General features: G+C 35.2%; 1 protein-coding gene across 3 annotated transcripts in view; it reads left to right on the plus strand.

Moving 5' to 3' along the window:
- VWA8 (von Willebrand factor A domain containing 8) overlaps nt 1-17,092 on the plus strand; it is a 463,626-nt gene that overhangs the window by 97,875 nt on the left and 348,659 nt on the right. For all 3 annotated transcript variants that reach the window (XM_016425025.2, XM_007501527.3, XM_056807819.1), the window contains 4 exons: nt 7,687-7,851; nt 8,239-8,288; nt 10,648-10,756; nt 13,287-13,391. In XM_016425025.2, coding sequence (XP_016280511.2) covers nt 7,687-7,851; nt 8,239-8,288; nt 10,648-10,756; nt 13,287-13,391 — 429 coding nt within the window. The remainder of the gene's footprint in view (nt 1-7,686; nt 7,852-8,238; nt 8,289-10,647; nt 10,757-13,286; nt 13,392-17,092) is intronic.

The following is a 17,092-nucleotide window of genomic DNA, read 5'->3' on the forward strand; positions in this document are numbered from 1 at the left end:
TTCCATTGAGTAATAGAATGGGGAAGTACCATATCTTTTTCTGAAAATCATTTATGTTTTATCTGTGACAGCCTTGTGATCTATCTACATAACAAACAATGGAACTGGTCAGGAGGGAGCTCATGGGTAGACTCATATACAGGTCAAAAATGTGGAAGGAAGAAAAGATAACCAAAGGTCAATATAAAAGAGTGATTTAATCTTATGAAAATAGTGTCAGGAAAGAGATAGTGGAAGGAATCAGAATTATAGATCTAGATATGGAGGTCATCTGGTTGTCTTAACTCCTCCCATATTACAGATGAGGAAACTGAGACTCCCAGATTTGAAATGATTTGTGTGATGCCACACAGGTAGTAAATCACAGAGCAGAAATCTTTTTAAGTTTCTGTTAAGGTTTTTTTAGATAAATCAATAATACTAATGATACTGATATTTATAGCTTTAAAGTTGCTAAGAACTTCATATAGTTTCTCTCTCATTTGAACCTCACCTATCATGGATGTTATCACTATTTTAGAGATGACAAAAGTGGGGCTCCGAAATTTTCAATGTCTTGTTCATTATTTCTAATAAATGTCAGTGCCAGTTTCAAAACCAAGTCTGTCTGAGTCTAGCACCCTAGTAACTGTGCTGTGTTGCATTTCAAGAATACTATATCAGATTGCTTACTGTCTCAGAATGTGAGGAGAGATACAAGTGAGGGAAAGAGAGTAGGAAAGAGGGAGAGAATTTGAACCTCAAAAATTTTTAAATAAATGTTAAAAATGGGAGAAAAGATAAAATATTATTTAAAGAAAAAATGTTTGTGATAGACCACCTGCTTAGGGTAGATGAAATAGCAAAAATGGGCAATGGAGAGGAGACACAATTATTTGATGTCTTTTCAGTTCAGTCATTAAGAATAATTGGAAAACAAGCAAGAAAAAAGGTTAACTGTAATTGGAAACCTAAGATCAGTGAGAGAGATGAAGGAAATTCAAATACCTTGTTTACATATATGATGCTAAAAGAACCAACAAAAATGGTTACTGAGCTGCTATTTGAGGAGTTATTAAAAATGGAAAAACTTGAGATGAGCAATTATTATGATGATTTTCAAAACAGATTATTGTGGATTCGATGTCAATTCCTGGTTAAGTTATAAAATGCTATATTAAACAGATATTTTATAAGCACCCACATAGGATTGTGCTGATTCCTTACTACAAAGGAGGGTGGGCTAATTTTAAATTAGACATTTAGGACTAACTTATCCATTTCTCTGATATGTTACTAAAGTGGTCAAGGAGGAGATTGTTGCAGACACTCTGACTAGATTTCAGCAAGGCACTTGACAAAGTCATTGAAATCCTTGTTGACAGCATGTAGAGTCACAGGCTGGATGATAGCACAGTTATGTCTGCTTAAAACTTGTTGAAATACTTAAGGAGGAGATTAATGAATGAATGAATAAAAAGAATGCCACCCTGAAGGAAAATACATATTAGAATGCCATAGAGTTCTGTCTTAGGGCCCGTTCTTGCCCACATTTAATTTTTAGTAACTTGGAGAAGTTTTTGTGAATAGAGACCTGGTCTCAGAAGCAGATGTGTTACAGAGAAAAGAGTTCTGGCTTTGGAGTCAGAGGTCCTGAGTTTAAATTCTTTCTCTTCCACTTTCTACTTAATTTTTCTGGAATTCAGTTCCCTCTTCTTTAAAATAAAGGGGTTGGTGTCCTCAGTGACCTCTAAGTACACTTCAGTGTCTGAATCTGATACTTTGATTCTGAGTTCCAGCCCTATTTCTAACATATACTGCCTGTCTGATTGTGGACAGATCAGTTTACCTTTGTCTGTAGCTGCAGGGCAGATGTTACTAAATTCCCTAAATAAATCATGAAATAAATTTTTAAAAAAGCTTAGATGAAGCCTGATGGCTTCCTTACTAAATTTTTAGGTGATATAAAGTTTATCTAGGGTATTAAGTGATTAATTTATTTGGAGATGGAATTGGGAAACTAAAATATCTTGATAGTGTACAATAAAGATTTGGCAGCATAACATTCAGCCTGTTTTTGTACTAAGAATAGCTTTTTACATTTTTATTCAAAGTTTTGTTATATTTGAAAATGTAAAAACCATTCTTGGCTCTAGGGCAATACAAAAATAGTCTGTGCTAGATCTGGTCCTCTGACTGTAGTTTGATGACCCTTGCTTGGTCTAGAAGAGTATGTCATATTTGAAAGGATGAATTGTAATAAGGATAAATAGCAAGTACTGCACTTGAATTTTAAAGTACCAGCTTCTTGTCTCATTTATTAAATCAATAGTTCTATCACTTTCGATTTTATTAATTTCTCCCTTAATTTTTAGGATTTCTAATTTGGTTTTCTGCTGGGGGTTTTTAATTTGATCGCTTTCCAGTTTTTTCATTTGCATTTCCAATTGATTGATCTCTGCTCTCCCTTGTTTGTTAATATAAGCATTCAGGGATATGAATTTACCTCTGATTACCGCTTTGGCTGCATCCCAAAAGGTTTGGAAGGATGTTTCGCCATTGTCATTTTCCTCGATGAAATTATTAATTGTTTCTATGATTTCTTCTTTAACTAAACGGTTTTGGAGTATCATATTGTTTAATTTCCAATTGGTTTTAGATTTGGTTTTCCATGTACCATTACTAATCATTATTTTTATTGCCTTGTGATCTGAGAAGGCTGCATTCATTATTTCTGCTTTTCTGCATTTGTGTGCTATGTTTCTGTGACCTAATGTATGGTCAATTTTTGTGAATGTGCCATGTGGTGCTGAGAAGAAGGTGTATTCCTTTTTATCCCTATTTATTTTTCTCCATATGTCTATTAATTCTAATTTTTCTAAGATTTCATTCACTTCTTTTACCTCTTTCTTATTTATTTTTTGATTTGATTTATCTAAATTTGATAATGGTTGGTTTAAGTCTCCCACTAGTATGGTTTTATTGTCTATTTCTTCCTTCAGTTCTCCTAGTTTCTCCATTAGAAATTTGGGTGCTATATTATTTGGTGCATACATATTGATTAATGATATTTCCTCATTGTCTATAGTCCCTTTTAACAAAATATAATTACCTTCCCTATCCCTTTTGATCAGGTCTATTTTTGCATTGGCTTTATCAGATATCATGATTACCACTCCTGCCTTCTTTCTATCAGTTGAAGCCCAGAAGGTCTTACTCCATCCTTTAATTCTGACCTTGTGGGTGTCAACCCGCCTCATGTGTGTTTCTTGAAGACAACATATGGTAGGGTTTTGGATTCTAATCCATTCTGCTATTCGTCTACGTTTTATGGGTGAGTTCATCCCATTCACGTTCAAAGTTATGATTGTCATTTGTGGACTCCCTGGCATTTTGATTGCCTTCCCTAATTCTAACCTTTTCTTCTTCGGCTCTACCTTTTAGTCCAGTGATTTACTTTGAAACAGTCCCCCTTGTCCCCTCCCTTGATGTTTCCCTTTTTAGTCCCTCCCTTTTTGTTCCCTCCCCCTCCCCCCTCTCTTACCCTCCCTTTTTGTTCTCCCTCTCCCCCTCCCCCCCTTGGTTTTCCCTTCTCCTTACCCTTGTTGGGTAAGATAGAATTCAAGATCCCAATGGATCTGGAGGTTTTTCCCTCTCAGAGCTGATTTCCCTGAGATTGAGGTTTAAGTAACCCCCCCCCCCCTCTCTTCCTCTCCTTCTTATAGGAGTTTTCTTCCCCTCCCCTTCCCATGTGAATCTTTGTGTGAGAATGATTATTCTATTTGGTCTTTCTTTACCCCCTATTTATACATTACATTTTCCCCACATGTTAGTATACATAGGTTGATATAAATGTAGTCCTTATAGAAGAGAGTTTGAGTAAAAGAAGAAGATAACATTTTCCCCTTTCCTTAATATTTACCTTTTCAGGTATTCCTTGCTCTTTGATTTTCGGTATCAAACTTTCCACAGAGCTCTGGTCTTTTCTTTGCAAAAAGTTGGAAGTCTTCTATTTTGTTGAATGCCCATACTTTCCCTTGGAAGTATATAGTCAGTTTTGCTGGGTAGCTGATTCTTGGTTGGAGACCCAGCTCTCTTGCCTTTCTGAAGATCATGTTCCATGCCTTACGATCATTCAGAGTAGAACTTGCAAGGTCTTGGGTGACCCTGATTGGCATTCCTTTATATCTAAATTGTCTTTTTCTGGCTTCCTGTAGGATTTTTTCTTTTGTTTGATAGCTTTGGAATTTGGCAATTACATTCCTGGGAGTTGTCTTTTGGGGGTTTAGTGTAGAAGGTGTTCTGTGAGCTCTGTCAGTGGCTGTATTGCCCCCTTGTTCTAGAATCTCTGGGCAATTTTCTTTGATTATATCTTGTATCACCATGTCCAGTTTGGTGTTTATTTCTGGCTTATCTGGGAGTCCAATTATTCTTAAATTATCCCTTCTCCCCCTATTTTCCAGATCTATCACCTTGTCGGTGAGATATTTTATGTTCTCTTCTAATTTCTTGGTATTTTGGCTTTGCTTTATTGATTCTTGCTCTTTTACACGATCGTTGTCTTCCAGCTGCCTGATTCTGGCCTTTAAAGCCTGGTTTTCTTTTACAGTTTGGTCAAACTGGTTTTGTAGATGCGTGAATTTCTTTTGCATTATTTCCAACTTTTCCTCCCAGAAGGCTTCCATCTTTTTGGTCATTTCTGATTCAAATTCTTCATAGGTTTGTGGAGAGTTTCCATTTCCTTTGGAAGGTTTTGGAGCATTTTCTTTTATATTATCTTCTGTCTGCTCTGTATTTTGTATTTTGGCTCCATAGAATGTGTCCAAAGTCGCCCCTTTCTTCTTATTTTTCTTGGTATTTTGGGGCTTCTGTGGTTCTGTGGAGTTTGTCATCTCTGAATGTGGAGGATTAGTTTTTCTTGTCTCTTTCTGGTGTTCAGAGGCAGTCCTGGGCAGATAGTTCTATGGGCTTTCCTTGGGTTAAACTGAATATGCCTCACTGGAACTGGAATGGAAGGGTCGGACCACGAGGCCACACTCTCCCCCCGGTTCGCTTTCCGGAAGTTGCCTTCAGAATCGCTGGCCGTGAGGCTGTTTCGCAGGCCTGCGGGGGGATGGGCTGCCGCTTCCCCAAGCTCCGAGAGCACAGACTTTCACTGAGACTTGGATAGCAGGATCCAGCCCGTGAGGCTGTCTTGCCCGCCCTGAGGGTTGCTGTTGTTTTGACCAGCTCTCTGCAGCGGAAGCCCCAGGCAGTAACTTTCACCGGGACTGTAGAAGGCCCTGAGGGTTGTTGTTTCCGAGGACCCTGCTCTCTGAGCCTGCCGGGCTGCGGCTTCCGGGAGCCTTGGACTCTGCGCTCCTACCCCTGAGGTCCGAGTGATCTCGGGTTCTGGCTTTTAAGGGGAGCCGTACCTTTTGAACCGGGTCCAGGTCCAGGAGGAGGGTTCCCAGGGTCTGTGCTGTTGATCGTTTTGAATTTCGGCGCCTTAGGAGCTTATCGTTTGAGATTGGTCGGGAAGGGTTTTCCGGAGATCTGAGCTTTAGCTTTCTCTAAGCCGCCATCTTAACCGGAAGTTCCTTGAATTTTAAAAATCAGATATACAAATTCTAGGTGAGGAAGACACAATGGACTGGTTAATTTGATAAAAGGCACAGGAGTTTTAGTAGATAGTCAACTGATATTTGTTATGTACTATGTACTAGGCATTGTGGTAAGTGCTAAGCATACAAAGACATGCAAAAGGCAGTCTCTTGTAAAAGGAACATATATGAAAGACACATAAGTCAATGTATCTTCAGATATATTAACAGAAATGTAGTGATTCTAATGAGGTAACTGTAAAACTGATAGTCTTGTTGCATTGTCTCATCTTCAGACAACACTGCAAGTATTATGTCCTTTCCTGGGTGCTAGATTTTAGAAAAGGCATTGATAAGTTGAAGTGAGTCCAGATAAAATAACTTTTTAATGAAAGGTACTTGAAACTATGTCAGCATGGGTTACAGGAATTGGTATTATTTAGTCTAAAGAAGAAAGGACTGTGGTGAGGCCAGATTGCAATAAATATCTTAAAATATTTTAAGGATTGCCATATGGAAGAAGGCATAGTTCCTCTGTGCCTTCACTTATGTTTCTAGGAGCCAGGATAGATGTCACAGAAAGGTATAATTTTCAGCTTAACTTAAGGAAATAACTTTCCAGCAATTGAAACTGACCTGAAATGGAATCACTTCCTCTGCAGATAGTGAATTCACAATCATTGGAAGTCTTTGAGGAAAATCTGGATTTCGTAGATTTGAGAGAGATTGCAGGTATAGACCTTTGGAGCTTCTTGTATAACTTCTAATTAGATGTTCATATGCTTGTGTTTCTATGGTCTGATAGGTTTCTTCCAGCCTCTTCTAAAAATGATCTCAGTCTGGTTCAGTTAGGAGATGTAATTGAGAATAACCTAATTACCATGGTTTAAAAATATTGTTGTGGTTAATTTCCAGAAATGAAAATTGACTTTAAATTCATTTGTGGTAATTGATTATGCAGAACCTTCCTTCTCCCTACCCCTTTCTAATTGCCAAATGACTTTTATTTGGTCCTTGGAGGTGGCATGAGCTAATACCACATATGATTAGAAAGAAATCCATCCTATGTTGAAGATGTGTTTCTTTTTTTTTTTACTTTTTTTCATTCTTTATAATATGTTCATGATAGAAGACTTTACTTATTTTGTTTCTTTATTGATGGTTTGAGCCTAATCTTGGGGAAAATCATTGTTCATAATACATTGAGCAGGTTTTTATGTCAGATGAAAAGAAGATTGTGTTGCTATTTGGGTTAGAGCTGTTCCTCACACTTTATTTGAAATAACAATAGCTTCTCAGAAGTAATTGTTATTGTAAATTGAGAGTCCTTCTAGTAAACTTGATTAAAAATATTCATTGCATTGGCTTTTTTTTTTCATAGCATTTGGTACATTTCCCCACATATACATACACACCTTCCTACCACCTCTAGACTTGAAATCACAACCTTATTATGCTGTGGCATTTTAAGCCTTAGGAGACTGAACTACTTAAAAATAATATTTTTCACTGTTTCTAATGTAACAGATAACCCAAACTGATGTTGCCTAAACATTTCCTAATCTAGCCTTAACATTTGGGAAAAAAAGTGCTATAGCTATGTGTATCACATTTCATTTACTTTAGTTGAATCTAAACTTTAAAGTTTCTATCTTTTCAGCACCTAAATCTTCACAGCTCTCAGATATTTCTTGAGATCTTCACAGCCAGGAAGTGGACTGAGAATGGGGTTATTTATAAATTTCTACCAGGAGATGAGAAGATACTCTTAGATTCAATCATTTTTTCCAATCCCTAGTTATTCTTTTGCAAATATTTGCCTCTCTGACTCCACCTTTTTCTAGTCTGTGAGGCTGTACTTGGTGTTTTCCTCACCTATTCTGTCTCAGTTCTGACTTTATTTTCTGTTTTCTGACTTTCCTTTACTTAACAGATTATGAGCACCATCATTCTGATCCCTATGATATAATCTGCCACAAATTTCAGATTGGTTTTCTTTGCTTGATGGTTTCCTGAATTAGGATTTACTAAAATATATAGTAGAAGCTCCACTGAAAGGTATGAATCTCACCTTCTTCCTACATCAATTAATTGCATTCTAATTATTGCCCTTTGGTATCTACAGGATCACACCAAAACAGAGCTAGATACATGGAAGATTGTTAGAGTTAGTGAAGATTTTCGAGTGATTGCCTTGGGCTTACCAGTACCCAGGTACACTGGAAATCCTTTAGATCCTCCTCTTCGATCTCGATTTCAAGCAAGAGATATTTATTATCTACCATTTAAGGTTAGTATAAGACAGAATATGTATTTTTATCATCACTTTTTGTATTTGCACCTAATGAACCCAGTGTTTGAAGTAAATTATTTACACCTTTTTTGTCTTCATTTTTTAAAAAATAATCCCCAAATAGTAAATAAGAGTTAGGTTGGACAAGTTCTTTAGAATAAAACAGAAGAAATTGCAGTGGTATTAAATCTTGGAAAATATGGGGTAGGGGAATGGAGATAAGGGGGGACCTTGGTATTTTTATTTTAGAATTAACATTGTTGAGTATGATCTACAAAAATGGTTTAATATCTACTCATTTAGGAGGATAGAAATGTAGAAATGTTTATGTTTGACCTATACCTGGGTATTTGATTTGATGAGTGTTTTCATATTCTACTTTAGGACCAGCTTAAATTATTATACTCAATTGGGTCCAATATTTCTGCTGAGAGGTAAGTGGTTCAAGGTATATTCTCTTAGGCCATGTTGAATCAATTAGAAATTTTTAGAATGTATCCTAAAATTAGAAATATATTCACTCTGAGTACCTTAATAATCATAGGGACTTAACTAGCTCTTAAATGTGTACGATTATGCATGCAATACTAGGTTTTACTTTATGTGTTAGTTAAGTGTCTTTAAATGATTTGGAGTTTGGTAAGTCAACAAGCATTTATGTAGCACACAGTAAAAGACTAGATTCATAAGGAAGGGCAAAAATAGGCCCTACCCTCAAGGAGTTCACATTATAAGAGAGAAGAAAACCTGTACCCAAATATCTACATACAGGATAAACCTGAGATCATCTCAGAAGGAAGGCACAAATATTGAAGGGATATTGGGGAAGGCTTCTTGTAGACGATGGGATGTTAGCTAAGATTTAAATTTAAGGAAGTTAGGAAAACCAGAAACTGGGAATGAAGAGGGAAAGATTTCCAGGCAAGAGGGCAAATGCACAGTCAAGAGATAGAGTATCTTTTTTAGGGAACAGCAAGGAAGACATTGCCATTCAATCAGGAATAAAGTGTCAGAAGACTGGAGAGGTATGGAGAGATTGGTTTGTAAAAGACTTTAAAAGCCAAATAAAGGATTTTATATTTGCTCCTAAAAATAACAGAACTACTGGTGTTCATTGAATAAAGGTGTGATTTGGTTAGACCTACAGTATTAAGCAGTTCAGTTAGGCAGCTGTGTAAAAGAGAGACTGAAAGAGAGAAATACCAAGCAGAAATCCAGCTGAGAAGTGATAGGAACCCATATCAGAGTAGTGATTATATAAGAAGAAAGGGATCAGAAGAGATTCTGTGAAGGTAGAATCAACAGAACTTACTAACAGGTTGGATGTGGGGAAGAATGAGAGTAAATGAGGAGTCACCAATGATACGAGATGATTACAAGTCTAAGTGACTAGGAGGATAGTGGTATCCCCAGTGGTAATGAGAAAATTGAGAAGAGGGGAGGATTTTGAGAGAAGTATGAGTTCAGTTTTAGACATGTTGAAGTTAAGATATCTATAAGACATCCAGTTCGAAATGTCCATCATGCATTTGGATATGAGAGATGGGATGTCAACAGAAATTTAGGGCTGGATAAATAGGTTTAAGAATCATCTGCATAGAGAGGATCATTGAATTCATAGATGCTAAGGAGATCACTATGTAAGGTCATAAAGAAGGGAAAGAGAAGAGGGCCCAGGATAAAACTTTAGGTAAAGCTTATGGTTAGTGGGTACAACCTGGATAAAGTTTCAACAAAGGAGACTAAGATGGAACAATCAGGCCTATAGGAGAAGCAAGAGGGAACATTGTCATGAAAACCTAGAGTAACCTAGAGTAAAGAGGTATCAAAGAAAAGGACATTACTGACACTGTCATTAGATTTGGTTTCTTTGAAGAGAGCTTTTTCAGTTGATTATAAAGTTTGGAAGTCAAATCACAGATTTCAGAATCCTGTAAAAGGAGAGGAAGTAGAGGCATGAATTGTAGGCTTTTCCCAGGAATTTAACTTTGAAAGGGAGAAGAGATATAATACAATAGCTAATAGGGATGATGAATGATAAAAGATTTTGATCAAGTAAAGGGAATTCCAGTTTCTGAAAATGAAAGTGGAACTCTTGTGAGTGCTGATAGAGCCATCTCTTTATGCAATTGAATTGGAGTGGCAGATGACAGGAAATAAGTAAAATGAATCATTAGGGAATGTTAGTATATATGTTTTTGAGAAAATGTTAGTATATATGTTGAATGTAAAAGGAATGTAAGAGTTGGAATGGAGAGAAAGTTGGTAGTCCAAGCACTGAAGTCATTGGAGAGGCAAGAAAAATGTGCTTGGGTAGTTAGTAGATAACAGCTACCTGAATCTTGATTGAGTGATAAATATGGACTGAATTAACCTCAAAAGAGAAGAGATTTTTCAGTGATGTCAGTAAAATGAGAATCTAAAACTGGCAATTAGATGGGTATTCTGTTTCCTCCACCATGACCATTTAGATGAGGGCTATCAGTAGAAATTCAACTAGCACTTCAATTGTGGTCAAGGATGCAGTATCATCAAGAGTGAGCTAGATATCAGTAAGAGAAAAAAAGATTTAAGATGAAATATAGTTTGTTTACTATGGAGCAGTCAGAAAGTATATCTGGAGTGTGAAAATTGAGGACTAGCATTGAGTTGGAATAAGAGTGATACCCTAGGGTGAACCCCTGGTTTGTGGAGAAATCATGATGTAGAAGTACGATAACCATTGAAGTTGTTATTTCTTATTTAAAATCGAATAAAATTAAACTTTAATATTAAACTTTTTTTAATCTATAGGGTCTCTCAGGTATTGTCATTTGCTACGACGCTCTGTTCTCAAGAATCTTCCACACTTGGACTTCCTGATTTTCCTTTAGATAGTTTACCACATGCAATTCAAATCCTGGTATGTGTATTACAAAGGATTGGTCATCAAATATGGCAAAAACATTGTGAATTTTGACAAAGTTTTTTGTAATGTATTATGTTTTTATTTAATGATAATTTGAGAATGATTTTTTAAAAATTATCAGGAATAAATGGTTTCTAAGTATGTCATGGGGAGAAGTAGTTCATTTTTATTTCCTATATTTCTTGAATAATACCATAACTTAATTCTTTCATTGAGTTTTAGTTATCTATTTTATTAACACTTTAACTTTAAGGTTTGCAAAACATTTCACATTTATGATCCTTACAACAACCCTGTGAGATAGATACTATTATCCTCTATTGACAGATAAGGAAATTAGGATTTCAAGATTTCAAGCCACTTCCCTCAAAATCACATTAGTAGTATCAAAGTGATATGTATCAAAATGGATCTTCTTGGCTTCAAACCCAGTGCTCTTTCTATTTAGCCAAAATCCCTATGAATTCTTATCTGCAGTGTAGATTTAGCTTCACTGACATTCTCTTAGAAATAATCACAAAATGCCCCTTATTATAGTTGACATGTAGTGTAATAGAATTTTGATGTCTTCTCAAAAGCATATTGTGAAGATTAAGTGAGATATAGGTATATAAAGCATGTTGCAAACTGTAAAGAACTATATAAAATGAAGAACTGCTGGAATTTTATTAGTATTATTACCCAGGGACTAACTGTTATTCAAGTCTCTTCCAGCTCTAAAATTCTGATTCTTCTCTAATTGGGTATAGAAAAAGAAAAATGTTTGGCAGTTTCTTCTCCTTACTAAATATAGTGGGGAAAGTTCTGGCCTTAAAGTCAGGAAAACCTGGATTTGAATCCCACCTCTCATGCTTTCATCATGAATAAGTCTTAACCTATGGAAGCCAGTTTTCTTTATTTGCTATAAAGAGGATATTATTTGTAATATTTGTCTGACAAGAGTATAATGAGAGTCATCCATAAAGTTTTTTGTAAACCCTAAAGCTCTGTAGAAATATGATTTGTCTTTTTAAATGCAAATGAGGTATAAATAAGTTTATGAACTATAAAAAGCATTTGATTTGATTTGGTAGAGCAAAATGCCAACTCAAGGCCTCTTCTACAGGATGGCATTTCTCCTGCATATATTAAAATTAGATGGTTACTTGAATGATGTCCTATCATAGATAACTTTGATGCCCTTCTGATTATTATTGTTAAATGAGGCATAAAACAGGTAGACATGCTTGTCCATAGATTATTGCCACTGACATGGAAGATATCCATCTCAGACATCTATTGGAAGAGGAATTTTCTATAAATGGTGAGATTTTTCAAACTTATTCCTATTTGTGAATGACCTTTGAGTCTTGTAGAGCTTCCTATTAAAAGCTATAATCACTCAAACAAGTTCAAAGTATACAATGAAAGGAAAACCCCAGTGAATGAAGAATGTAATTGGACTATCTATAGAACTTTTCATTCAATACTTAAATTTTGGGTATATTCTGTGGGGTCACAAAGAATTGGGCCTAGAAATGAATAGGAATATAGTAATACTTTTAAGTGTCACAAGCTTCTATCTGAAACAGAAGCCCATTTTCATCAATATTGTTCCAATGAATTATGAATCATGGAATATGCCAGCATACCCGGAAGTAGAATAAATGGAAAGGCACATAGAAAGACTTGGATATGCTGTAGCATATGACTAATGAAGACTTTTTCAAGAGAAGCTAAAAGATAGTACTTGGAAAATGTATGACCAGAAAAGGAAATAGCCTGGTGATGTGCTAGTAATTTGTGAATAGCCAATAGGCTCCATTCATTCATATATATAATATCAAATATATATATATATACATATACATAAAATATCAAAAGATCCTTATTGGTATAGCAAATTAAGTCCTGGCCCTAAAATCAGAAAGCCCTTAATTCAAATATCTTACCAGGTATTTACAACCTGAGTGACCTCTGTTTGCTTACATCCTGGGGTTTTAAAATAATGCATTTGTAGAGTGCTTTGCAAATTTCAAAGTGCTATTAAATGCTAGGTGCTGTTATTGTTCTTACTATTATTGTTATCCCCTGAGATGAAGTTGTAAGAAGACATAAACAGGAGTCATTATCAGAAAGGATTTATTGCTTGAAAACTTCGGGCTAATGATCTCATAGCTCCATTAAAATACTGAAGAAAATATTTCAAAGGAAGGGAATTCATTTTAAAAGTTTATATTTTTATTCTTTTAAATGAGAATATTCTTCTAAATGATTTCCTTGTCAGTTTTCAGAAGACTTTTATGTGATAATTCTTTATCATATTTTTCTTGAATACGGAATACATATCCCTTAATGACTTATTTATTGAAAACTAACTGAAAATGCTATCACTTGATTCTTTGGCTTTTTGAAAGTTAATATTTTAGTCTTTTTTTTCTAAGATGGATTTAACAGAGTACCTGTATTTAAAAAAAATAGATTTATTATTATACATCTCATGTGTTATCTGCATTTTTTGTATATTTTGTATATTTTTTCTTAGGATTTCTTTCCTGCAATGTCAATCCAGAATTTAATCCAGTGGCTTTACCCTTACACAATTTTACTAGGACATGATGGCAAGATGGCAGTGGAAGATGTCTTAAAAGTAAGGACCTGGTATGATATTATTGAAATCCATGGAAGTATACCTCTGGCTCTTATATCATTGGGTGGCTCAGAGTAGAGCTCAGCAGATCAGCTCACATTCTTTTATGTGGAACCCTTTCTAATGGGAGATGGACAGGAAAATAGAAATAAGAATCAGAGTGATCTATCAGAGATTTAGAGGCTTTGAACAGGAAGCAGAACCAAAAGAATCTAAGCACAAAGGAGACAACCTTCTGTCTGAAACAAATCCGTGGTAATCAAGGAACCAGCTTATAAGATAATAGATTAGGAGTCTTAAGGGGTTCTAGAAGCCATAGATGACAGCTAGGTGGATGATGGATTCAGCACTGGAACTGGAGTCAGGAAAACCTGAGTTCAAATCCAGTCTCAGGTACTTATTAGCTGTTTGACCCTAGGCAAGTCATTTAATATGTTTACCTCAGTTTTCTCAACTGTAAAATGGGAATAATAATAGCACCTACCTTCCAGGACTGTTGTTAGGACCAATTGAGATAATATTTGTGAAGTGCCTGGCACATAGTAGATACTTAAAAGATGCTTGTTGCCTTCCTTCCATCTGGTCCAGTTACCTTATTTTATGTATTAAGAAACCAAGGCTCATAGATGTTAAATTACTTGCCCAAGGTCCCACAGATAGTAATTGGTAGCTCTGGGCATTGTATTTTTTAAGGGACCAGGATGGGGGTGGTGGTGGTGGAGGGGCCTCAAAAGAATAAGAAAGCCAAATACCAAGTCCAGGATTAGTTACAGTGGGTTTGTGACAGAGTTGATACTAATGACAGATTATTGAATTTCTAACGGTGTGAATTCTCTAAGTACCTTGCTAGCTTCTCAACTAGTACTAAGTACAGTATTTAATCGTTTGTTGATTCAATTTAAAAGTAGACAAAGAAGGAGTTAATCCTGTCTTCAGTGTAGTGAGGTACTAAGTTGGGGTACTTAAGTTAGTGGTAAATCAGCATAGACAATAGAGTAAAGAATTCTCTTTCACAATAGACAGATCTGAGTTTGTGAACTCCTGTATACAATAATTTCTAGTGATTCACTATTACTTCAAAGATCAGCATTTTCAGCATTGAAAGCCCTTCCCAACCTGTCTCCTTCTCTTTTTTTCCAGTCTCCTTACTCCAGTGGTGTCAAATTCAAATTGAAACTGTGACCACTAATCCCTACATAATCCCTTGAGAGCTGCATAGTGACTAAGTTTTTAAATGTAATGTTATCTATGTTTTATTATCTATTTAAAAAATATTTTCCCAATATATTTTAATCTGTTGCATGTGGGATTTGAAGGCCTGTGTTTGACGTCTTTATATTACCTTTGTTTCTCTCCATATACTCTGAAGTCTAATGACACTAGAATATTGGTTATTCCACACACACAGCACTCCATTTTCTGATTCTGTGGCCTTATGATAGATTTGAGCCATATCTGGGAATGCTCTCCCTCATCTCCTCTGCCTTTTAGCTTTCTTGGCTTCTTTTCTGTTGATGCCTTCCTTATAGGATTACCTTTCATTTAAATGTGTGTCTGTCTAGTATATGTGCAGAATTACTCTACGTGCCTTTCCCATTTTAGTGGGAGGTCCTTGAGTGTGGATACCACATTTTGGTCTTTCTTTGTATCCTCAGACAGTGCCTGTCACATACTAGTAGCTTAATAAATGCTTATAGCCTGACCACATCTCTGACAGAAGATCAAGAAATTTTTTGAACTAAATGTTTGAAAAGATCATTGTCTTTCTATGGAACCTAGAATGTTTTATTTGTTAAGTATTTTATCATCCTTGAATGAACTAGTTCACATTTGAAATTTACATATTTTTTCTTTAATTGAAGCATAATAGATTTTGCTTCAGCCTCTTATTTTAACTGTCTTATCTTATTCTTATAATTACTGGATATTTGATTCCAGCATCTGCAATTTATCATTAGGTGTCCCCTTTTTCCACACAAATAACATGTTGGTTTTTGGTTTGTGTATTCTCTTTGATTTCTTTATTCTTGTATCACTAATCTAAAACTAGTATCTCCTTTTTCAAATTAATCAATTTTTCCTTTAAGTGTTTTTATCTTCTTTCTTAATGCCTCCACTAATTCATCATCATCATTTTTCCTTTAATTATGTCCATTATAACATATACCTCCACTCTCCTTAGTCCATCCAAGTCCATATTCATCTCTTAACAAGACAGAGTGAAATTAAGAGAACTCCTTATAAGAGAGAAAAACAAGGCAAAAATTATTTTTAAAATTCTCAATTTAAAAATTATGTTATATTGCCTCTTAATTCAACAAGAATAAACATGAATTTATCCTGTCTTGGATTTACTGAGAACTAATTAACTTGGCTGAAATCCAATCAGGACAATTTGTTTTGAAATAGTCCTTTAGCACGTTGGAGCAGTTTTTTACAAATTGTCTTTCTCTCTTTTTTTTATACTCTCCTCAATAATCTGTTTTGTTTCTGACCACTGCCTTCCTTAATCTGACCTCCCTTTTATCACCCTCTGCCCTTTCTTTTATGTCCTTCTCTTCCTACTTCCTTGTTGGGTAAGGTAATTTCTATACCCAAATGAATGTGTGTATATGTATAAATATATATATATACATGTATACAAACATACATGTACATACATATGTAGAAATATTAATATCTATCATATACATAAAATATATATTCTTCCTTCTTTGAATCAATTCAGATGGGATTCAGGTTCAGTCATGGCCTGTCCCCTACCATTTTCTTCTACCCTATAAAAACTTTTCCTTGTGCACCTCTTTTATATGAGATAATTATGTCTCTTATTCTTCTCCTGTCCTGCTTTTCCCAGTTCATCCCTCTTTCCCACCTATCCAGTTTTTCAGATCATCCAAACATAATCAATTCATTCCTATGCCCTTTCTCTACATAGAATCCTTTCACTTACCTAAATTATGATAAAGTTCTAAGAATTATATGTATCATCTTCCGATATAGGAATGTCAACTATTTAACATTGTTGAGTCCCTTCTGGTTTTTCGTTCATGTTTACCTTTTTATCCTTCTCTTGAATCTTGTATTCAAAAGTCAGATTTTCTATTCAGATCTGATCTATTCATTAGGAATGTTTCAAAGTACTACATTTCATTAAATTTCATTTTTTTCTACTCAGTTTTGCAGGGTAGGTGATACTTGTTTGTAATCCTAGCTCCTTTGCCTTCCATAACATATTCCAAGCCTTCTGCTTCCTTTTTTGTGAATGCTGCTAAGCCTTGTGTGATCCTGTCTGTGCTTCCATCATATCAGACTGTTTTTTTCTGGCTGCATAAATATTTTCTCTTTGTCCTAGGAGCTCTAAAATATATCTATAATATTCCTGGGAATATTCTTTTTGTCATCTCATTCAGGTGGTGTTTGGTGGATTTTTTCAGTTTCTATTTTACCCTTTAGTTATGGGGTATTGGGAAAATTTTCCTTTAAATATTTTAAAATATGATATCTAAATAAAATATCCAATAATCCTTAAATTATCTTTCCCTCATCTATTTTTGAGATAAACCATGTGTCCAATGAGATATTTCACGTTTTCTTCAATTATTTTTCATTTTTTTACTTTGTTTTATTGTTCATTGAAGTCTTATATAGAATCATTAGCTTCCTATTTCTGATTTTTAAGGAATTATTTTCATCAGTGA

The sequence above is a fragment of the Monodelphis domestica genome, chromosome 8 (assembly GCF_027887165.1).
Source record: "Monodelphis domestica isolate mMonDom1 chromosome 8, mMonDom1.pri, whole genome shotgun sequence".
Taxonomy (NCBI): domain Eukaryota; kingdom Metazoa; phylum Chordata; class Mammalia; order Didelphimorphia; family Didelphidae; genus Monodelphis; species Monodelphis domestica.